This window comes from Apiotrichum porosum, assembly GCF_003942205.1.
Source record: "Apiotrichum porosum strain DSM 27194 chromosome Unknown scaffold_10, whole genome shotgun sequence".
NCBI lineage: Eukaryota > Fungi > Basidiomycota > Tremellomycetes > Trichosporonales > Trichosporonaceae > Apiotrichum > Apiotrichum porosum.
Window position 1 is genome coordinate 1,129,889 of NW_021167117.1, and position 22,029 is coordinate 1,151,917.

The 22,029-nt window shown below is 56.7% G+C and overlaps 11 protein-coding genes across 11 annotated transcripts; 6 read left to right on the forward strand and 5 right to left on the reverse strand.

Moving 5' to 3' along the window:
- Positions 1-424: 424 nt before the first annotated feature.
- Positions 425-2,196, reverse strand: EHS24_001551 (uncharacterized protein; the record flags this gene model as incomplete). Its single annotated transcript, XM_028617339.1, has 8 exons — positions 425-557; positions 610-989; positions 1,042-1,101; positions 1,158-1,221; positions 1,265-1,596; positions 1,646-1,749; positions 1,799-2,070; positions 2,111-2,196. 8 exons carry the CDS (start codon positions 2,194-2,196, stop codon positions 425-427), a joined length of 1,431 nt encoding a protein of 476 aa, XP_028474646.1.
- A 540-nt stretch (positions 2,197-2,736) lies between these two features.
- EHS24_001552 (uncharacterized protein) lies at positions 2,737-4,128 on the forward strand (the record flags this gene model as incomplete). Its single annotated transcript, XM_028617340.1, has 7 exons — positions 2,737-2,999; positions 3,050-3,125; positions 3,170-3,364; positions 3,411-3,503; positions 3,554-3,719; positions 3,771-3,830; positions 3,881-4,128. 7 exons carry the CDS (start codon positions 2,737-2,739, stop codon positions 4,126-4,128), a joined length of 1,101 nt encoding a protein of 366 aa, XP_028474647.1.
- Positions 4,129-4,939: 811 nt separating this feature from the next.
- Positions 4,940-7,621, reverse strand: EHS24_001553 (uncharacterized protein; the record flags this gene model as incomplete). Its single annotated transcript, XM_028617341.1, has 15 exons — positions 4,940-4,970; positions 5,021-5,515; positions 5,571-5,891; positions 5,931-5,953; positions 5,992-6,043; positions 6,081-6,279; positions 6,323-6,425; positions 6,467-6,520; positions 6,559-6,596; positions 6,642-6,865; positions 6,909-7,014; positions 7,069-7,190; positions 7,230-7,330; positions 7,377-7,392; positions 7,449-7,621. 15 exons carry the CDS (start codon positions 7,619-7,621, stop codon positions 4,940-4,942), a joined length of 2,058 nt encoding a protein of 685 aa, XP_028474648.1.
- Positions 7,622-8,307: 686 nt separating this feature from the next.
- EHS24_001554 (uncharacterized protein) lies at positions 8,308-10,174 on the forward strand (the record flags this gene model as incomplete). Its single annotated transcript, XM_028617342.1, has 6 exons — positions 8,308-8,475; positions 8,530-8,853; positions 8,900-8,990; positions 9,042-9,328; positions 9,376-9,870; positions 9,923-10,174. 6 exons carry the CDS (start codon positions 8,308-8,310, stop codon positions 10,172-10,174), a joined length of 1,617 nt encoding a protein of 538 aa, XP_028474649.1.
- Positions 10,175-10,883: 709 nt separating this feature from the next.
- EHS24_001555 (uncharacterized protein) lies at positions 10,884-12,062 on the forward strand (the record flags this gene model as incomplete). Its single annotated transcript, XM_028617343.1, has 7 exons — positions 10,884-11,087; positions 11,132-11,209; positions 11,253-11,323; positions 11,358-11,418; positions 11,461-11,888; positions 11,938-11,944; positions 11,994-12,062. 7 exons carry the CDS (start codon positions 10,884-10,886, stop codon positions 12,060-12,062), a joined length of 918 nt encoding a protein of 305 aa, XP_028474650.1.
- Positions 12,063-12,473: 411 nt separating this feature from the next.
- On the forward strand, positions 12,474-12,989 carry EHS24_001556 (uncharacterized protein; the record flags this gene model as incomplete). Its single annotated transcript, XM_028617344.1, has 4 exons — positions 12,474-12,522; positions 12,559-12,732; positions 12,771-12,829; positions 12,870-12,989. The coding sequence occupies 4 exons, from the start codon at positions 12,474-12,476 to the stop codon at positions 12,987-12,989; spliced, it is 402 nt and encodes a 133-aa protein (XP_028474651.1).
- A 642-nt stretch (positions 12,990-13,631) lies between these two features.
- EHS24_001557 (uncharacterized protein) lies at positions 13,632-14,925 on the forward strand (the record flags this gene model as incomplete). The annotated part of the gene is made up of 3 exons (XM_028617345.1): positions 13,632-13,756; positions 13,813-14,156; positions 14,216-14,925. 3 exons carry the CDS (start codon positions 13,632-13,634, stop codon positions 14,923-14,925), a joined length of 1,179 nt encoding a protein of 392 aa, XP_028474652.1.
- Positions 14,926-15,217: 292 nt separating this feature from the next.
- EHS24_001558 (uncharacterized protein) lies at positions 15,218-16,892 on the reverse strand (the record flags this gene model as incomplete). Its single annotated transcript, XM_028617346.1, has 2 exons — positions 15,218-16,729; positions 16,779-16,892. The coding sequence occupies 2 exons, from the start codon at positions 16,890-16,892 to the stop codon at positions 15,218-15,220; spliced, it is 1,626 nt and encodes a 541-aa protein (XP_028474653.1).
- A 1,216-nt stretch (positions 16,893-18,108) lies between these two features.
- On the forward strand, positions 18,109-19,328 carry EHS24_001559 (uncharacterized protein; the record flags this gene model as incomplete). Its single annotated transcript, XM_028617347.1, has 4 exons — positions 18,109-18,195; positions 18,255-18,386; positions 18,467-18,996; positions 19,052-19,328. 4 exons carry the CDS (start codon positions 18,109-18,111, stop codon positions 19,326-19,328), a joined length of 1,026 nt encoding a protein of 341 aa, XP_028474654.1.
- Positions 19,329-19,546: 218 nt separating this feature from the next.
- Positions 19,547-20,590, reverse strand: EHS24_001560 (uncharacterized protein; the record flags this gene model as incomplete). The annotated part of the gene is made up of 1 exon (XM_028617348.1): positions 19,547-20,590. The coding sequence occupies one exon, from the start codon at positions 20,588-20,590 to the stop codon at positions 19,547-19,549; it is 1,044 nt and encodes a 347-aa protein (XP_028474655.1).
- A 605-nt stretch (positions 20,591-21,195) lies between these two features.
- EHS24_001561 (uncharacterized protein) lies at positions 21,196-21,889 on the reverse strand (the record flags this gene model as incomplete). Its single annotated transcript, XM_028617349.1, has 3 exons — positions 21,196-21,317; positions 21,370-21,504; positions 21,562-21,889. 3 exons carry the CDS (start codon positions 21,887-21,889, stop codon positions 21,196-21,198), a joined length of 585 nt encoding a protein of 194 aa, XP_028474656.1.
- Positions 21,890-22,029: the final 140 nt, after the last annotated feature.

Sequence of the window (22,029 nt, forward strand, 5' to 3'; positions counted from 1 at the left end):
AAAAAAAAAAAAAAAAAAAAAAAAAACAGAACGAGATTGTACAAGGCCTTAGGTAGTTGTTAAGCATGAATGGATGGACGCCATATGGTTGGACTGCACCGCTACCTTGCGTTCCTTAGAAATCGTTAGTGCGTTGCTGCCAATATAACTTGCTCCCTCAAGAGTATTGGTGGGGTCGTGGCTACAGCGAGCTCTGCGGCTCGTGAATTGTGCATTCTCTGTACTACCTGTGTCCTCTTCGGGTAAAGTTTCGCATCACAGTCGCCTTCCTCGCCATTGGCTAGTATATTTGAACACACGGACCCCCACACCGAAACCTAGCACGCAAGAAGCTGTATCGCATTGTCCGTCCCACAATGTAGCCAATTCTCCCCCATGCCAATGTGCCGACGAGTTGCAAGGGATATACATACTTTGGATCCTTTCAAGCATCGAACACGCCCTCTGCCTGCAGCTCGGCCCGGATGTCCTTGACAGTCTTGACCGCAAGATCGCAAATGGTGTCCATCTGGGCCTCGGTCAACACGGCAGGAGGGCACAGCATGATGCAGTCGCCGCTGTCCATGCGTTAGCGCACGAGCAAAACGGAAAGGGGGGGAGGTGACTCACTCGTTGTCTGCGCGGAGACCGGCCATTCCCAGAACCATAAGACCGTTCTCCAGGGCGCGCTGCATCATGCGGTGGGCAATGCGCTTCTTCATGTCCTTCTGTCCTGGCGCCTTGACCTCGATGGCCCACATCAGACCGACTCCACGGACGTCAATGACGAATCCGTCGAGGCCCGAGTCAGGGCCCAGCAGGCGGGCCTTGAGGGTAGTGCCCATCTGCTTCTCGAGAGCATAGATCCTCTCCTCGACGTTGTTGTCGTACATGTACTTCTGGACCGCGAGCGCGCCAGCAGCCGAAACGCCGAAAGAAGTGTAGGTGAACCCGTGGTTCCAGGCGCCACTGCCGTTGTGAATCGCGTCCATGATCTTGGGGGCAGCCATCTGTTGGTTGTGGGATCAGGAACGGCAACTCCCGTGGCTCGCTTCCACTCACAATAGCTCCAATTGGTACGTATCCAGCACCCAGGCCCTTGGCGCAGCCGAGAATGTCAGGCTGTATCCAATCAGCTTATGTATAAGATTGATTGCTGTGCGCTCTGAGCCCCTTACCTGCACGCCCTCGCAGATTCGAGGAAAAGTGTACATGCGTCCCGTGCGCCACATTCCCGACATGCTGTTGCGCTTTAGTATCATTCTTTAATGTTCGTGCGACTCACACCTCGTCCATGATAAGAAGAACATCGTACTTGTCACAAACGGCGCGGATCTTGGGCCAGTATGTCTTGGGGGCGCAGGTGGCGCCCTGCGACGAAGCGACCATTGGCTCGGCAACGAACCCCGCAACAGTCTCGGGACCAAGGCGCAGGATCTCCGCCTCAAGCTCATCTGCAAGACGAGTGGCGTACTCTTCCTCGGTCTCTCCCTCACGTCCATAGTGGAAGTAGTGGGCGGGTGATACCCAGGAGAAGACGTCCTCGTTGACAAAGGAAGCAAATGGCCTGCGCTTGATCGGGTGGTAGCCGATCGAAAGCGTCGCAATGGTGTTGCCCTGTGTATTCAGTCAGCCCCGGCAATGAAGAATCACAACCTAGACTTACGTGGTAGCTCATCTGACGACCGATGAACCGACGCTTGACAGTGTCTCCCTTCTCCCAGAAGTACTGCTTGGCGAGCTTGAGAGCCGATTCGATAGCCTCGGAGCCTCAAGTATTGTCAGCTTTTGAAACTTGTGTTGGACGCGGCACACGCACCACCGCCAACGAAGTTTACGCCAGAGAAGTAGCCCTCGCTCTTGCTGATCAGGAATTCGGCAAGGTCCTCGGCGGCCGCGTTCGAGTACTGGCCGGCGTAGATAAAGCCGCAGCGGTCCATCTCCTCCTTCATGGCCTTGATAACGGATTCCTGTCCAAAACCAATGATGTTGACGGCGGCGCCACCCATTCCGTCAATGATGCGGTCCCCATTGTCGAATTCGATGTACACGTTGTGGGTCGCAACAGCCTTTGGGGGGACACCGGGCATACTGAGATCCGTCAGTCACGAGACAGGAAAAGGACACCCACCGGTACATTGTCGGCTTGGTGCGGGGGTCCACAGCCTTGGTGGGGACCTCGTAACCGAGCTTGGGGGACTGGACAGTGATGGTCATTGTTACAGTGTGTAGTGCTGGATGGTGTAGTGCTGGATGGGGATGAAGTGATGGGACGAGGTGTGATGATGCTCAAGGCCAGGCGCTAGAGCGACTGCTTATGAACGGGTGCGGTCCAGCGTACCATGCATCCCAAACCAGAACTAGGCGAGTTGCGCGAGGTGCATTTGGGCTCGGGCACTCCGAGCTTGAACGATAAGGACGGATGACAGTCAAGTTACCGATCACTCCACAAGCACAGGGGAACCCAATGATAAGTGGGCAAGAGGGCGCTCCGGCTACTCCGGGCGTTGGCACCCAGCGCCGCCGTGCCCACATTGCATTGACGCTTGTCATGGAACAACTGATCTGATCCTCCAGTTGATGAGTTCATATGTATCGTTATCACGTGAACAGCAACCTCAAACGGAGTAACCGACCGACATCGATAAACCGGTGACCCGGCAACCCGAGGTGGAGTTGCCCACTTGCTCGCCATGCTACGAGGGCCTTAAAATACACATTTCTCCTCTCAACATGCAACACTTCAGTAAATCCAACATGACCGTCGACGCTTCCACCTTCCAGTCCATCCTCGTCCAGTTCCCCATCCCCGACGAGGATCTGCAGCGCATCCAGAACGAATTCAAGACTGTCTATCACTACCCCAAGCGGAATGCGGTCGTCCCCGATGAGGTGTATGCGGACATTGAGGTCGCATTCCTGAACACCATGTGGGGCTTCCCCGAGTCGCTCAGGTCTCTTGAACAGATGCCCAAGCTCCGTCTCATCCAGACCAACGCAACGGGTGTGGAGGTAACAATGTGAGTTACAGCAAGTCCTGTCTCTGGTTCCACAACTCACCATCGTCTAGCAAGCACCCCGCTCTTCAGGCCGCAACCCCCGAGCAGCTGGCCTCCCTTGTTCTGTCCAACTCCTGCGGAGGTTACGTGAGTGCAAGCTTGGGTCGTCCACTAGCTGATCTCCTTGCCAGTGTCTGGGAATCCCCAACTTTGTCCTCAACTACATCACCGGCCTCTACAACTCAATTCCGTCCATGATCTACTACCAGCGCGTCAAGAAGCGCTGGGCTGAGCCATCTGACATCATGGACGATGCTCGCCGGGTTGGCGCTTACGGTGCCCGTCCCATCTATGGCAAGACATTCGGATTCCTTGGCTATGGAAGCGTGAGTAGTGACCATGGCCGGCGCGAAGGCAGCCGCTGACGGCCAGCTCGGTCGCGAGTTTGCCCGCGTTTGTACCATTTTCCCCAAGTCTAGGATCATCGCTGCGAACTCCACTGGTACCCGCACCGTCGATGACACCGTGAGTCTCGACATCGGTACGGCCGCTAGTGTGTTAACCTCTGCGTTCAGTTCACCTTTGAAGGAACTGGAGACCTCGAGGCCAAGCTGCCAGAGAAGATGTACTCCACCAGCGACCCCGAGGCATTCAAGGAATTCATCTCTGAGTGTGACGTCCTCGTGTCCTCCCTGCCCTCCACAGCCAAGACCACTCACCTCCTTGACGCCGAGAAGCTCTGTAAGTCTTGACGGTCTCTCAGTCGAGCGCCCAAGCTGACAGCTGGGGCAGCGTGGATGAAGCCTCATGGTGTGTTCATCAACGTCGGTCGTGGAACCCTCATCAAGTCGGGTACGTGCAATAGCGCCAAATGTTGCGTGGATGGGCTGACCATCTTGTAGAGGAGATTATCAAGGCTCTGGATGCCCCCAACGGCCTGCTCGGTGCAGCGATCGATGTCACCGACCCCGAGCCCCTCCCCACCGACCACTTCCTTTGGGACCACCCTCGTCTCATCATCACCCCGCACCTGTCTGGTGAGGCGGAGAACGAGTTGAGCCAGTCCACCACTATCTTGCTCGCCAACGTCAAGTGTCTCCGTGAGGGCAAGCCTCACCTTAACGACGTCAGCTTTGCAAAGGGGTACTAGACAGATGGGGCCTGTTGTAGACTGCAGCAATGTAACACGTGACGAGACAAGGAATCGGGTGGAACGGAACAATAAATGCTTCCTCTCCTTGCGGGGCGCGCGGGTGCCCGGGTGGCATGGGAGACACGTATTTCCACTGGGGTCTCGTGCAGTTGGGCCGGAGAGACCACCCACCACACTTCGACGACGACTACCACGGTAACAAAGAGCCACATGCTTGCCTGAATGCTGCGGCAATACAGGTACTTGGGGCTCAGCGTCAAAGGATAGCAACGTGGACTCTACGTTATTCACACCGCCTTTGCTGCGTGAGTAAATTGGGACAAAAGAGTTTCATTTACAAACGGAACGTAATTCACTATGTGTACCTCATCCGATGCAACCCCCACCGTAACCTCAGTCCTCACAACAGGCAGTTACTGGATGGGTTACTCCAATTCTGCGCCCCTGCGAGGAGCCAAGTCAGGTCTGGAGTGCTAATGTTGAGGTCCTCGACAGTTGTGGAAGGACTGCCAAGGGTCGCAGCCAGTGCACTGGGTGCGATTGAGCTCGTTGTATCCAACCACGGTGTCAGCCAAGACAGTGCGTCGGATGATCTGCGAGCCAATCAGTACTGTACATGTGCATCGTCGACCTCAAGGCTCACTGAGTGGCTTCGAGAGGGCTGCTGTCCACCGTCTGATTGCCGCCAGAAACAGCGAGTGGGGTCCGGCCTGTTGTCTGAGACGCCTGCGAGGTCGTGGTTGAGCGTGCTCTTGCGCGCATTGGGCGATACCAGAGAGTCTGGCTTTTTCGTCCCAGCATAACATCGTCAGACGAACGCTGCACTGGGATGCTGCACACTGTGGCAGGATGTCAGCGATTCTGTGATATCCTCAAGTGACAGCAACACTTGCCTCGGCACATCTCGTCGAAGGTCTCGGCGGCGCCAATAGCAGCGGGGAACAGGGTAACTAGCCGGTGGAGAAGGATGGAAGCGGCGTTGATCGACTGGCGGATCTTGAATGCGTACTCGCGGTCGGCGTCTGCCCGGCAACACAGATAGCTGGTTATCAAACATCTGCTCGCCAGGAAGACACGGTATACAACCAACATGTCGAGGTGGCCTAGATGCTCGATAGCACCCATTTGAATACACGAGTTGATCATTTCACGCGCGTGCTTGAGGACAGGATCGCGGAGAACACGGCCAATGGCCATGCTGTGCGGTCGTGTATCGTCTTCGCTTATTCCAGGACCGTGAATCGTGGACTGGTACATGCGTCGATTGCATAATATAAGTGAAATCAGGGTCTCGGTGCTGGCCACCTGTTCAGACGCAGCCGAGTGAAGGGGAGAGGTGAATCGGTCGGCCAGAGACCGTTTAGCTAGGCTAGGGGGCAGTTGTCTACCAGTATCAGTATCCAAACATGTCGACAGCGCAGCCGCGCGTTGGTCCTCACCTGCGCCACTCATCAAGCAGCTTTTCCGCCTGCTCCATGTGCTGATTGATGCTGGGGACGTTATCCGCTTCGAGCTGCCCCGTAACATCATTAAGGAAGTCCCAATCGTGGAGCACTGTCAGAGGTACCTTAAGAGCGTAGTCGAGCACGCATGAGACCGATACGAAGGCCTCGAAGATTTCAATGTACTTGCTGTCCAGGAGTTGGGATTGAGCGGTCGCAGCCGATTCTTCGACAAATGGCGCCGGCTTGCCGAGGCTCATGTCCATCACACTCAACAATGGATGGCGACCTGACAGACAGGCATACTGCTTGTCAAGGCTGCTAGCGTCAGTGACCGCGATAATGGAACGTGCTAACCAGAAGACGGCCCATGCCGCACGCTGCGTGAAGTCAGCGAAGTTCACGCATTGCAACTTACCTTGCGCATCTCTCGCCTGTTTTCGTCCAGGGGAATGGATGCTGGAAGGTGCCTGTTGTTCAGTAGTTGCTCCACGTTCTTAGGCTCACTTGTGAACACCACCGTCGATGGTCTTGGAAAGCGCGATAGAGAAGTATGTGTGTGCAAGTGGCGTGGGGACGTTGTCGGTACAGAAGAACTGTGACGTAAAGAAGAACGCGATAAGCTCATACAGGCTGTGTCCGTTCTGGAGGTCGGTCAACTTGACAAAGAGGTCATGATAGTGACGCCCAGCCGAAGACGGGTCACCTTTTGAGTCAGTGACGCTCAGGATGATGCCGTATCCACATACTTGGGATTGAGAGCACTCTCGGATCGCATGTGTAACGGGATGCGAGCATGCACATTGACACAGCCAATGCTGCGCATCCCGGGTCATCCCATCGATACAGCTGCTGCTGGCATCAGTATATCTCAGTGGCTGCCTTCGACTGACCTCGAGGAAGGTGGGAGGGTGGATAATTGGCCAGCACGCGTGGACTACTTCAAACTTGCGATTAGCACCGGACATAGTAATGAAACCCTCACAAATTTCGGAATAAGGATGGCCAGTAAGTCTTCTGGGACTGCATTCGTCAGCTACGTCCGTTGTCGCTGAACATGTCACTCACTAACGCTGGTTACCTCGGTATAGTAGTCTGTGGGCGGGGGCCGCAACTCGGCGGTTTGACGGTCTGGGAAGAACTCGCCGTCGTCTCCGCCCAGCTGTCGGGGCCTCGACGAAGTATCGTCCGTGGGCTCATCAGCCAGGAGCATGTTGCTCAAAGCGCCCCAGTCACGCTCGTTGTCGGGTTGCCATTGCGTTGATGACGAGGCAATGTGCAGGGCGGCATCACTGGAGATGGTCAACCTTATGAATTACCATCAGGAATACGCACAACATGGGCAGTCCGGAAGTGACGCCAGTCAATCGTGGGAGACCGTCACTGCCTACAAACCAGTGCGACGCCCAGTCACATTCGATGCGACGATCTTGAGCACCCACTGGACATTGTTAGCAGCAATACTGGGAGAACGAAACAGAGTAGAGTTGCTCACTTGCGGGTGCTTTGGGGCGTGGAGGCATGTTATCAAGGCTGTTGGCAGGCTGCAACTTCTTGGCAGAGGTGTTGGATGACGACACAGATGCCGACCGTGGGCGCGATATGCGGGGGCGCTTCCTGGGCGATGTCAGTACGGTTACACCAGCGGTGACTTACCTGACCCGGCATGTCGATGAGGCAAGAAGCTTTAAGTCGGCATTGAAAGTGCACTCGAGATTGTGCTTTGCACATTGTTCGCATGGGTCATTGTTATCGCACTAACCGTGAGCGCCCAACTCGCGCAACGATGGCGGTATAACTCACGCGGACTTTGCGTGCCCTTGGGGCTGGTCAGCAATGTAATGTTGCCTTCAAGGGGAGATGTCCACCACTTACCTGCAGGTGTCACACGCGCGGAGATAGCGGGTTCGAGGGCCACGGACAGGAGGAGCAGGCCCGGCTGTGCTTGACGGTTGAGCAGCGGAGGAAGGTTCGTCGGGTGTCGACGATGAGGGAGGAGGGGATGGAAGAGCGCCGTTGGGAACAGGCTCGGTGCGCGTTGGAGGCATTGTGTAGCGCAGTGATGGACAATGTTTGGATGGTGAGGAAAGTAGTAACAGACGGTTGTGATAGACGCTGGTGAGTCGAGACTTGGGAGGGCAAGGTGGGCCTTCGACGTTTGCGCGTCTGTGGGGCCAGATTGCCCAAAATTGCCTCCGCCCCTTGATACCGAGATACGACAAACCCACAGGGATACAGGGAATAGAATCTCTATGGAATCAATCTCGGAGTGACCGAGAACGCAATGGCTGGCGAGATAAGCGCAGGCTGAATGCAGGTGGGCTCGCCGTCCCTCGCAGGCAGGAGGCCTTGGACAATAGCGTTATCTCCCTGCCCACTGTTCTCTCTTCTCTCGCCAACCAAAGCCAGCGAACGCAATCCTGTGCAACCCCCCACCTCAGAGCCAAACAGCTCGGCCATTCCGAAGGACACCACCTTGCACCTGGATCAGGGACTTCCGAGGGTCGGGCGCGGCCAATACTGATAGTATGTGGGGCCCAGACCGTCCACCCAAGACCACACAGGTGTCACCGATAACCAGCAGGCCACTTGAGTCTTATAATACCTGAACCTGTGGCACCATGGTTACTCTCACGCTCCGGCTCATTTCCCCAACCTTGACCTCCTCCCATTTCCCTTTCCTTTGGTTCTTCTTTGTCCTTTCAGTACATAGTCATACACCTCACCATTCACAATGTCCATCGACAAAGAGAAGCTCGGCGACTCTGTCGTGTCAGAAATGGCAGTCAACGACTATGACAATCTGCGCGCCGAAGGCCACCTGAAGCAGACGATCCGTGGCCTCAAGCCGCGCCACATCCAGGTCATGGCTATCTCGGGCGCCATTGGTACTGGTCTCTTTGTGCGTGAAGTGCTCTTGTTGTACCTACATGCACGCTGACGACACATACAATAGGTCGGTACAGGTTCAACTTTGCACAAGGCCGGCCCCCTTAGCCTTCTCCTCTCCTACGTCCTCTTTTCCTTCATTACTTGGATTACTTTCCGTGGAATGGGAGCCATGGTCTCGCAGCTGCCCGTCGACGGTGGGTTTCTGTACTTTGCCAAGCGTTACGTCAGCCCATCGTTTGGGTTTGCCCTCGGTTGGCTCTACGTCTACAACGGTGCCGCTCTGGTGGCCGCCGAAGTCGCTGCTATTGCCGCCCTCATCAACTTTTGGAACGACACGATTAACAATGCTGCGTGGTGTGCCATTATCATTGTCATTTTCTTTGCTCTGGTACGTCTTTGTCATCTTGTGAACTGGAAACTAACAGAGTTCCCAGAACACGATCGGCGTTCGTGTATTCGGTGAAGGAGAATTCTGGCTCTCGATCGGCAAACTCATTCTCGTCTTTGCTCTGATGCTGTTCACCTGTGAGTGGAAAAACCCCTTCAAAAGACTACTTTCACTGACCACACTCTTAGTGATCACCATGGCCGGCGGCAACCCCCAACATGACGCATTTGGGTTCCGATACTGGAAATCCGGACCGGTAATGAACGAGTATGTTGCCACCGGAAGCCTTGGGCGTTTCCTAGGCTTTTGGAGCTGTATGACGACTGCAGCCTACACCTTTGGTGGCCCCGAATGGGTTAGCTTCACCGCCGGTGAGGCCATGTCTCCCCGTCGCGTCCTCCCATCGGTCTTCAAGCGCGTCATTTTCCGTCTCCTGTTCTTTTACATCGGCGGTGTCCTCTGCGTGACCATTCTTGTGAGCACTGATTCAACCTTCTCATGTCCCTCGCTGATCCATCCCAGATGCCCTCGAGCGACCCTGACCTTGGCAAGTCTCTCCCGGGCGCCGGCTCCTCTCCATTCGTCCTTGCCTCCGTTCGTCTGGGCATTCCAATCTTCCCCCACGTCTTGAACGCCGTCATTTTCACCTCTGCCTTCTCCTGCGGCCTCGAACTGTCGTTTGCTGCCTCCCGTGGTCTGTACGGCCTTGCTCTCGAGGGTAGCGCCCCGCGGATTTTCACAAGGACGGCTCGAGGAGTGCCCGTCTACTGCGTCATCGTTGTCTGTGCCATTGCCTGTCTGTCATTCATGAGCGCCTCGACGAGCTCGTCCGAAGCTTTCAACTGGATTGTCAACCTCACGGGATCCGCCTTGCTTCTCATCTACGGTCTGATGAACTATATCTATGTCCGATGGTACAAGGCAAACAAGGCCCAGGATAAGGACATGTCGAAGATGCCCCGCGGTCAACTGTACCTGTGTTACATTGGCATGTTTGTCTATCTCCTGATGTGGATTGTGAGTATCAGACTCCCATTCTCGCCGTTAGTCGCTAACCTGGATCCCGCAGACGAACGGATTTGCCGTCTTTGTCAACGGTGGATGGTCTGTTCGTGACTTCTTTTTCGCCTACTTTGCCATCGTTGTCTTCGTCGTTGCATACGTCACCCACAGCGTTTTCAAGAGCCACACGTTCAAAGAGCCTCCCCTCGAAGAGGTGGACGTGACATCCGGTATCGCAGCCTTTGACGAGATGGAGGCCAACGAGCCCCCTCTGGAGAACACACGTCTTGCTCGCTTCAACCGCTGGCTTTGGGGATAGTTGTGTTGCGGATTGTACAGTGCGGCGCAGAAGGAAGTTGAAGTTGTAGAAAATTAGAGTAAATCAATAAAAAAACAAGGTTCGAAAGAACCGAATGACCCAAATTGGAAAATAGTTCACTGCAATGCATATGATGGGATGAAAGTAGGACAGAAGAATATCAAGCAGTCTTTGTATGGCTAACTCGTGATGCAGAAGGAGGTCCATCCCAGTATGAGGTGTCGAATCCACGGCAGGTATATATGTATGTTGATCGGGGACTTAGTCGCCATCCTGCCCTGCTACAAATCGGTGGTTACCGCGGCATCTCCCAGCCACCATTTGGCCGCTTTGACGGCTCGTCGAGCCATCGCTGCTTACCCCAGTGGCAAGCACAGACACGACAGGTCACCTGATAACTGTATGACCTGGGTCAGTTGCTTGCCCCGCAATCCAGTGGGGTAAGGTGGGCACTTGGGATCCAATTTTCGGGCACTCCGAGCTCGGCCATCCCGAAGCCGTGAGAGCACTGCACAGTTCGGACTCTGTGTACGGGAACAACGGGGTCGCTATCAGTGGGTGCCGATACGGCCATGATGTTTGCCCCGAGACGATAAGTCGGGGAAGCGCTGCGCGTCCACAAACCCCACTTTGCACAGGTGTCTCACTTAAAACAGGTCAACCCCACACACCCAGTGAACTATGTACTCCTCTTCACAATCAGACAAAAATGACCACTGTTACTCAAACCACTACCGCTACGCCGGTTCTCCAGCTCCGTGCGGAGCACCAGTCCACCCCCCGCGAGAGCATTGTCGACGGGTGGTACCGAGGGGACAAGGCCAAGACTATCCCTGCCCAGCGCATCGGGTTCCCAGAGTTCGTGACTGGGACAGACAAGGAGAGCCTTCTTCAGAAGCGCCAGTGGGTGAAGGTGAGTATACGTGCTTGTGGGTGATCGCTCACCACACCTGGTAGGAACACTTGGCACTGTGTTTTAGGATGTGGGGCAAGCTGGGATACAGCCAGGGTGTCGCTGGTCACATCACCGTTCGCGTAGGTGCCACTGTGGCAAACAATCAGATTCTCACACCACTAGGACCCTGTACTCCCAGACCACTTTTGGATTAACCCCTTCGGCGTTCACTTCAGCGCCATTACGGTTTCCAAGTGAGCTTATGTTTGCAGCTGGGCTGACGGTCAGGCTCGTCCTGGTTGGACCCGATGGCTACGTGTCTCCCATTGGTGCTCAGCTTCCCATTAACGTAAGCGCTGAGTGTGGCATGTACAAAGCTAACGCCGTGCAGGAAGCTGGATTCGCCATCCACTCCGCTATCCACAAGGCTCGTCCCGAGGTGAACTCGGCGGCTCACTGCCACACGCAGTATGGCCGGGCTTGGTCCGTGTTTGGCAAACCGGTCGAGGTCAACAACCAGGACGCGACTTATTTCTACAAGAACCAGGGCATCTACCTTGACGGCGGTCGTGTCGCTCTCGAGGCTGACGAAGGCCAGGCCATCGCCGACGCCCTCGGAGCCACCAACCGTACTGGCATTCTCCAGAACCACGGTCTCATCACCCTTGGCGACACTTGCGACGAGGCAATGTTCCTGTTCAACACACTGGAGAAGCAGTGCCAGATCCAACTTTTGGTCGAGGCAGCCGCCGCTGGTGGCCTGAAGAAGACAGTCATTTCCGACAAGGACGCCGAGTACACTGTTGCCGAGATGCGCGAGTACGTATTCTTCATTTGCGTGAACGAGTTCACTGCTGACCCATCGCAGCCCGGAGGTACGGCTCTACAGACCGCCGCCTAGACTCCATGCTGACCCCAAAACAGTGCCTGTACACCGAGATTCAACCCGACATCGAACTGTTCCGTGAGAAGTACCCAGCTGCTCTGCTTTGAACATGTATATAACCGGATTGAACTAGGGAAATTACATGGAATGCAGATGTCTAGAGAGATTTGAAGGTCACATTTTGTAAATGGAGTTCAAGTCTGTCAGGGAATGGCAAAAACACGTCCTCATCGGGCTCCATTGACTCACGCTTTTACAGCATGTCGCTGCGAACCTGCCATTGCGAGATGGATCTCAAAACAGGAGGCAGGTTTCGCAGGACCATGCGTCATTGACCGAACCCACGAACCCTGCAGGTTACGCCGCCGTGAGCAACAACAACCTCGGCCACTCCGGTCACCACAATCGCCTACCAGTCGGATTTGGGCGATCTGGGATCTATGCATCTATGCCACTCATACATATAAGAGGTTTGTTTGGCTTCTTTTGTTGTAGTTATCATCTCCAGTTGTTACACCATGTCCAATCCCAGTAAGATTGCAGTCAAAGAGGCGGACGGCCCGAATGGTGAGCACACATACCACCACCGGTCTAAACCAGCAGGCTCTCCCTACCTTTCAAACATGATTGTGTCAGGCAAGACGGTCTATCTCGCTGGGTGCATTGGAATCGGCGAAAACAACGCGCTAGTTCCCGGAGGTGTTGCCCCAGAGACTACCCAGGCATTGAAGGAGGCTGCTAAGCGTCTTGCATTCATTGGGCTGCACCTTTCCGATGGTAAGTTTTGGTGTCCAACAGGCCCTGCTCACTGGCAGTTGTCAGCGTTACCATCTACATCAGCAACTATGCCGAGAACTTTTCTGGTCTCCAGAAGGTGGGCAGGTGGCCTCTAGACCAAAAGTCTGACGTAGCAGGCATATCTCGCAGCGTTCCCCACCGACTCGCCTCTGCCCGTCCGTTGCGGCATTGGAGTGGCGGCTCTGCCCCTCAACGCTGCCGTCGAGTTCTCCATCATTGCCGCTACACGCGATTAGTCTTGCGGCGCCTTATTTGTCCTATTGGCGTATTGTAGTGTCTACATGAATGAATTTGCTCTAGACAGTGAATATACTGTGTTTCGGTCAGTCGGACAAGACTTTTGTAGCAGCCACTTCGCGTGGATTGTTGCGTGGCTGACAGCCACGCACCACCTTTTTTTGTCTCGTTCGACCATGCACCCATTCTTGTGATACCAGCAACCTCACCCCCAGTGTCTTGGACCCTTCGACCTCGATACCTCCCGAGCGTGGGCAGTGTACTACTCCAAGCGCAGGTAGTGGTCAGATCACTCGGGGCACGTACAATCAATGTGGGCCAGGCACACATTTGGCTTTCGGTGATTGCCGTCTCGAGCCGCCCCGGCCACTCCGAGCAGTGTCTCGGCTTGCAGCCTGCATCTCGACGTCTCCCTGCCTTTGTGCCAGATAAGAATACCAGATTCGGTCATTCCGCTGGATCCACCGTAAATGACCCGGCCGAGGGAATCGCTGTCGGACATGGGCATATGGATATGGCCAACAGATAGCACATGACGCATACATAACGCGTAGACAAGCGCCTGGAGTCGGATCCTCACTCTTACACCTCTCACATCTTTCACTCCTCTCAGCCTCCTCACTCAACACACACTCCACACAATGAACCGCAAGGCCACCCGTGATTCCGTCGTCTTCAGCATCTCTGACCTTCAGAGGGAGGCGTCGCAGAAGCTGTCTACCACTGTTAGGGAGTACTACAATGAAGGCGCAATGGACCTCGTCACGTGAGTGGGGAAACGGCGTTTTGGCGTAACAAGTCCTTACAACCGGCATCTCACAGTGTCAAGGACAACACTGCCGCCTACGACCGGCTCCGTCTTCGCCCTCGTGTTTGTGTGGACGTCGCCAAGGTCGACGCTTCGACTGAGTGCTTTGGATCCAAGGTCGCGTTCCCCCTCGGCTTCTCGCCTGCTGCCATGCACAAGCTCGCACACAAGGACGGCGAGTGTGGCACGTCGCGCGCGGCTGCAAAGTTTGGGATCAACATGCTCCTGTCGCAGTACGCCACTGACTCCATTGGAGATGTGACCGCCATGGGCGCTGGCGCTGGCAACGCATATGGCATGCAGGTGTGCCTCACCGAGGACCCGGCGACCAACACCAGGCTTATTCGTGACGCCGAAGGTAAGCGCAGTGCAAGACCTGGAATGGGACCAACGGACGGACAACTGACACTGTACCAGCTGCTGGCTGCAAGTCTCTTGTCATCACAGTGGACGCGCCCGCTCTTGGCCGCCGGTTGAACGAGTACCGCAACAACTTTTCCCTCCCCAAACACCTCACTTTCCCCAACATGGGGGCGGACATGGACCACAGCGACGTTGTCACTTACGACCCGCGCAAGGCCTATGACGCTGCCCTGACCTGGACCAAGATCCGCCACATTGCGGCCACGACCACCATGGACGTCTACCTCAAAGGTGTTCAAACTGCGGAAGACGCTCTCGAGGCTGTTCGCTGCGGTGTGGCCGGTATCATTGTATCCAACCACGGTGGTCGTCAGGTAGACAGCGCAGTTGCGACAATCGATGCGCTCGAGGAGATTGTGGATGCCGTGCAGGGTCGCATCCAGGTGCACATCGATGGCGGTATCCGCCGCGGCAGCGACATTTTCAAGGCGCTCGCCCTCGGTGCGGACCATTGCTGGGTGGGCCGCGTTCCCATCTGGGGCCTGGCCTACAATGGCGAGGAGGGTGTCAGCCTTGCCATTCAGCTCCTCTACGACGAGTTTGCGACCACAATGACCCTCATGGGCTGCACCAAGATTTCGGACATTAAGCGCAGCCACCTCTCGCGCATGGGCCCTGACGGTGGCTTCCACAAGCTCCAGGATCTCCCGGACTGGTCCAGCAAGGTGGCCGGCCCCATCCTGGATGTGCATGCCCGTCTCTAGGCCATTGTTCTCTATAGTGTTGCTTTGTTTGTCCCAGGCAGTGGAACCGGCAAAGGTTGTCGGAAAGGGTCGTGTGCATGTTCTGGGTAGTCATCGGACACCGCTTTCAGTAGGAGCCAAGATGAAGTGCTATATCTGCAGCTACATACAAACCTAGTGTCCATGGTGTTCATCAACACTGACACCTGGCTACTCCTCGGGACAGTCCACTGTCACACCAGCAAAGCCCCATACCCTTACCAACCTGTTTCCTCTGTCAGCCACAACGTTCGCGCACAGCTATATCTTATACTCACCCCGAGTCATCGTCCGAACCCCACCCCAGCGACTTTGCAAACACAAACTGCTGCTGGACCAGTGCTGCCAATGGAATGGGCACGTCGAGCGCCTCCGCCTCGGACACTACAATCCCCATGTCTTTCACAAAGATGTCTATGGCCGACATGGGTGGTGTGATGAGCCCGTTGAGCATAGACAGTCCTCGATGACCCAATACCCAGCACCATCCGGGACCAGACATGAGCAGCTTGTGCGCCTTGCGACCTGGTAAACCGATTTTGGCCGCAAACGCCTGGATCTCGGCACAGTTGGATATCTGTGTGCCACCCAGATGCTGGTTCGACAGCTTGACGCTTGACCCGCGTCCAACCCCACCAGGGACTCGGACAAGATACTCTTCGTGGCCTTGTGACGAGGACAAGAGGTACAGGACACGGTAGGCCTTAGCCTGCGCCACGGGGTCCTTGATGTCCTCCAGACCACCGCAAAAGACCATGAGGTCGCCGGTGGCTGCGCGCGGGACCGCACCAGAGACCGGACAGTCTACCAGCCCGACATCAGGGCGCACGCCGCTGATCTTTGTCTTGAGCTTGCGGGCCTCGGATGCCGGGACGGTGGACATGACGAGTACGACGGCGTCGTCGGCCAGTGCGGCGAGGGCACCTTGGTGAAACAAAATGTCCTCGACTTGGGCGGCGTTGACGACAATCAGGAGGAAGACATCCGCACCATGGGCAGCAGACAGGACGTCGTCGACGGCGAGACCGCCCACTTGGGTATATGCGTCGCGAGCGGGCTCCCAGACGTCGTAGCCGTCCACGTTGAGACCTGCCTTGTGCAGAACGAGGGCCATTGGGCAGCCCATGGCGCCGAGACCCACAAATCCGACCTTGATGGGATTCTCTGGCTGGATGGCAGCTTTGGCGCTGACACTGTTCCTACGGTCGACGGCGACATCACGGATGGCCAGCCTGCGGACAGCTGCCTGCTTTGACAGTCCCATGAGAGGCGCGTAGAAGACTTCCTTGGATGCAAGGGCCAAGCCCTCAGCCAGGGCCGTGTGTGCTACCTGCGTGACACGGTTTGCCTCGTCCACTTTGCCCGCAATAAGGATACTCCACAGCTGGCGGAACGCGTGTGAGCCCGCTGCTCCGTTCCCCAAGGCATTGTATAGCAAGTTGAGGTCGACGCCGTTCTTATGTGCCAGGGCGAACGCTTCGCGCGCAATCATCATGTTGGTGCCCCACATGGCCTGCTCGAGGACATGGAACGCTGCAGCGAGGTAGAGCCTATCCCCCAGGTAGACTGCAGCGCTGTCTTGAAGCAAAGCGACTGACGAAGGGGAGAAGAAGCCGGATGCAGCGGCGCGGAGTGTCTTGTCGCCGTCCGGCCCCGGTGGGAGGGGTACCAAGAGGCCAATCTGTGACTGTGGGTTTTGGAGGGCGAGCGAGGTGATGGACTCGATACTGGGACATGGGGTGCCGAGAATGACCACGGGTCCAGAGGGGAGGTTGGGGTGTTGGGTCTGGAGCTGTCAGGAGAGAGATATCTATATTTGTGTATGTTCTACGCACAGCTTCGTTGATTGGAAGGACTGTTGCTGTTTGTGGGAGGGCCTCGAGGCCGTGTGCCAGGAGGATCTGGCCGGGCTTGAGGGATGCCTTTGGAGATGTTGATGGCGACAGCATCGTGTACTGTTGTGGTCGGTGCAGTTGCGATATCACTGCCTTCAGTGCAATGCAAACCAGAGCGGCCAGGCGGATGTGGGGACACACGGGTTGTTGCCAGCTTGGTCGCCAGATGTCGTCGGGACGCGCGCGCATACCCGGGGCGGCGCGAGTGCAGCCAGAGCCCGGCCCGGTCCCGCCGCCGCCGTTTGCACACCCTCCATTGCCAGGTGCCGAATTGGCCGACATGGGAACCCTCATGCCATGCAGCTGTGCCCACCTCGTATACAGATGCATGGGATGGCAGCTCGCCCGCTCCTGTCGCTGGGTAAGAGCAGCGCATGTGAGACAATGGAACCCCTGCCACCAAACAAGAAACATTATTATTTGGGTGTGCGTGCCATAGCCTCGTGTGTGTGTTCCAGGACGTCGGAAGACTCTGACACAACGGTCCGACTCGGCCCGGGTGTGTGGCCTGTGGGGTGTGTGGGGTGTGGGGGGGTTTGCGGAGAGGGAGTTTTACATGTTCTGCAGGTGTTCTACAGATATCCCGTCCGTGTGAAGCAAGGCATGGTGCTCTCCATGTCCAGCTCAATGCCATCGTTCTTGTTGCTGGCCATCACACCCCCACACAAGAGACATATACATCCACGGTCGTCAACGCAAGCACCCAAAGGACCCGCACAGTCGATGGTGGTGGTGCCCCCCCCGAGACGAGACGGCACCACCGTGGTGTCACCCCGAGGTCCCCCGCAGGACTCAACCCCCCAGTTCTCATTGCCCCCCTGGAATGGAACATCACCCCCAGATCGACGCCTGACTGCAGGGGATTGTGGAAGGGCAATCAAGAAGTGATACTGGACGGCGCGGAAGGTGGGGGAGGTGGTGTGCTCGATGTCGCCGCTGTCGTGCAAGCCCACCCCCGGTCGCCAACAGTCACCATATGGATGGATATACGGGGGGGAAGGCGAGGGAAGGCGCCCAGGCTGCAGGCGGTGTGTGTGTGTGTGGGAAATCGCACCACCCACAAGATAAACAAGGGGGGTCGACGGAATCAAATCTCGGGTCTTCTACGTGCCCCCCCTTTCCCGTGCGCGTATCCATGTTGCTCCACATCGTCGTTGCCAGGTCTGGTTCGTCAATTGGCACTCGTCTCCTCACTTCTCATTTAAACTCGTGTGACACCAAGTTCCTTTTATACACACCCCCAGCCCAACGTGAAAACCAACCTCCTGCAATGTCCGTAGGCGTACAAGCACCAGTGCCCATCACATCGTCGGCCTTTTTGAACACTACCGCATCAGCTTCTTCGTCGGTTCAAGAGGTGAGTGCTCCCGTTGTCCGGCGGTTAAAATATCCGCTCTCTGATATCTGACATGCCAGACACGCTCAGCCACAGCCACCGCAACAGCCACCGCCGCATTGGCCACGACAGTCACAGTCTCAGCGTTGGACAGTATCGTAGACGCTGCAAGCACTTTGGCGCCAGGAGGAGGCCCACTCTCGCTGGATAAAGTGAGTCGTCTTGGTTAGCTACGTGCCTGCCTGCCTGTTGCTTCTTCACTCGGCACGGAACTCATGAAACCCTCCCCCAGATCGGCACATCCACCATTGCCGTCGACACGTCGCGTGCGCGGAACCCAACTTCCTGTGACATTTCGTTCGTCGGCGCCCTCTATCCCGAGGACCTCACACGAGTCACATTCCGCGGCCCAGTGGACACCACCGCGTTGGCTGCTCTTGACGAGCTGCCAGTCCTCACCCCGTCATCCCTGCCGTCTCCAACACTTCCGCTGCAGGTCGTCGAGGTCACCGACCGCATCGGCCAAGGCGCCATCTGGAATGCGTTTACCATCACCCTGGCCAACGGCACGACGGCGGTCCTCAAGGTCACGTGCGTTAGCGCGTATACGGAGGCGCAAGACGAGTGGAGCGAGAGCGCTCAGGTCCGCAAATATGTCGTCAAGGACGTCCAGGCGCACCTGAAGCTTGACGGCCTGAGCTGTACCCCGAAGATGCTAGGCGTGTGGGCCGGCATGGATGTCGAGGGCATGGAGTACTGGGCGTTGCTCGAGGAGCACGCTGGCGAGCCCGTGGACGTCGCCACGTTGAATGTGGAGCAAAAGTAAGTTATGCGCGGCGCCGGGGCGGTGTCTTAACATGTGTGCTGACTCTTTCAGACAGGTAATCCTGACCGCGTACGCTACCATCCACGCCCGCGGCGTCATGCACAGCGACGTCAAGCCCATCCACTGGACATTGTCGCCCGAGCGTGGAATCCAGGTTATTGATTTCAGCCACGCCGTCAACCTCCAGGCCTTGTCACGCGACCACGCGCGCATGATGTGCCTCAGCGAGATGGGCGATGTGAGGGACGGGCTCGGCATCGAGGAGAGCGGGTGGACCACTGCACCGTACCAGCTTGAGGATGCTGGAGGCTCGCAGCCCTCAGGTTGACCCCCTTGACACCCACCAGCAACGAAAACAACACCAGCGAAGGGCAAGGGCCACACCGCAAGCACCCCACCCTTCATTTCTTCTTTCCACCTCGTTCTACTCCGTTGTAAGGCATTGTATCACCCCCCGCAGGATCGGGCAAGGTGCTCGTATAGCATAGTCATTCGCATTATAACCGCATAATCTGCATTATTCAATCGCTCCATTTCATTTTCAACTCACTCGTCGCCATAGTCCTCGGCCTCCTCCTCTTCATCTTGCTGCTCCTCCTCCACCTCCATACCCTCCGTCTTAGCACGCTTGCTCTCCCTCTCCACGTCCAGCGCCTCTGCAGCGTGGACACCAGGTACTACAGTGACACCCACCTCTCTCGCCCACTGGGTCCGGAAACTCTCCATCTCCTCCTTGGCCACCCGGCTCATGTCCTCGTCGGCTTGCGCGGCGGACAGGTCGAGGCGGTCTCCATACTTGTGCTCAATCTGCCTGAGCACCTCGCGGAGCGTACCGGCCATGCCCCTCTGTTGCTGCAGCAACACCTCAATGTCGCCCCGGCGCTCCTCCAACGTCGTGTTCAGGCGCCCCAGGCGGTCCACTTGGATCCCATAGTGTTCCGCCGCGAGCGCCGCGTCCTCCAGTGTGGTGGCGTACGTGCGCGTCGTCGTGGACGTGCCCGGTACCGCAGCGTCGGCCGTCGCAGGCTGCTCGGCGGTCACAGCCGGGGAGAGCGGGTACAGCACCTCCATGGGCGGGAGCGGCCGGCTCGTGTGTGCGGCCTTGCGCTCGCGCAGCGCCACCGACCGGTTACGCAGCTTGAGAGTCCACCCTTCCAGTTCGCGCAGACGGAGATGGAGTTCGGCGCGTTGGCGGCGTATCCGCGGCGTGTCCACGGAGTCGGCGGCGGTGGTGCTGCTAGAAGCAGTGGCGGTACTCGGGGCATGCGCCGTGTGGCCGTTGCCACCGTTGAGTCCGTTGAAGGCACCGAGGAGACGCGTCGCGCGGTCGAGGTGAAGCGACACTGTCTGGATATCAAAGAGGGTATGCAGACAGTCTGACTCGGCCTCGAGGGTGTAGATGTGGAGCTTGCAGCGCGCGACTTGGGCTTGGGATTGAACCAGCTGATGTTTGAGGCTGGCCACCGTACTGCTGTCCGAGGCAACCGCCGTGGCGGCTGCATGCGGGGACTGGAACGGGGTGTGGTCTCTCACTTCGTCCCCAGTCGGCAATGTAGAGATGAACGGTAGCTGGGGCTTGTGAGTGGTCATTGTTGGTGGAAAGGAGTTGAAGGAATGGTGGGGGATAGAGGAAAGTTGATGACCCATGACCCCCCGTGGTGCACACCGCCAAGGATGTAATTATACCCATCATGTTCCACCGTAGAACCAAGCATGCCAAACAGCTGATGGGCACATGAGAGCAATGCCGTCTATGGCCACCTGTTTTCGATGATTCCAGCCAGTTCTAAACCAGAAAGATATATGCAAACGAACGTAGATGACGTAAGGTGCCAGTCGTGCAATTCCATCCATGACGTCGCCTCGGTGGGTGTTGTCATGTGGCCTCTTCAACGTTTCATAAAAGGCCGCATGTGACCCTCAGAATGGTAAGCATTAGACCCGAGAATGCAGTATGTACCAATAGATCTTGCTCTGACCAGTCTCGGACAGTTCCATGGTGCTGGTTCAATGCCTTTTGGGTTTGGCCACGATCAGGATGTTGCGGACAAGCAGCCACGAAATAGCTCCAGAAGCTCAACGCGGCATCGACGTCCATTACAGGTCATAAAGTATGTAGACAACTTGGCAACGGTATTAGCTACTTGCTCAATGTCCCATCATCACTGAATCGCTACCAACAGCGCGGTGCATTCCTAGGGCTGGAGAATCCACGGGAACATTAGCCACTGCTGGTTTTGATTGTTGGGATCGCATTGCCAGACCTGGACCTTTGTGCCGTCGGCACGGTTGCCATTTTCCAGGTCGAGGCAATAGTCTAACGCGATCGTTAGCTGCTCGTCACTGCTTGTCTGCTTGTCATCACTCACTCTGGCTCTTGAGCTGAAGACGCGAGGCGGACGTGTACTCCCACACGGTTGGGCCCGGCTGCGTCTGCGAGACCGGTTGGCACTCGGACGGGCATTTGGCCAGGTGGGCGACAGCGCCATCGTACGCATTCGCGTCTGGCGAGAAATATCAGTTTGAGCACTTTTGCCACTGGCACCCAGCAGGCTACGCACCGTCTCCCGCCGCAAGACAGAGGCTCATGTCGTCGACGACGCGGACATAGGTGGCACCGCCCTGCAAGTTGAAGTACGTGCCCTGGCCGTCCTGGTTGATAACGACGGGAGTGCCGGCAGCGATAGGACCGTTGGCTTGAAGGACTGTGGTAATGAACCCGCTGAACTGGATCGTGGTGTTGATGGGGCCGTGGGTGTAGGTCGGGAGCGGGATGCGAGCCTCAATCACAGGTGTAGGCTTGTCCGCACCGGGGACCGGGTTTGGAGCCGGGATAGCGGCTGCGAGAGTGGCGAGAATGAACGCCAGCAAGGTGTTGACGAGGTTCATGGTGGGATGCGTTAGCTGGCCTTGAGGTCCTTGGTTCTGTCATTGGGTTTATATGCATGCATGCTTCAAGAAGTGTCAACGACATCCCAGATGGCCGGGGGCGGTGCAAAGTATCAGTAACGGTCATGCGTTAGTGAGAT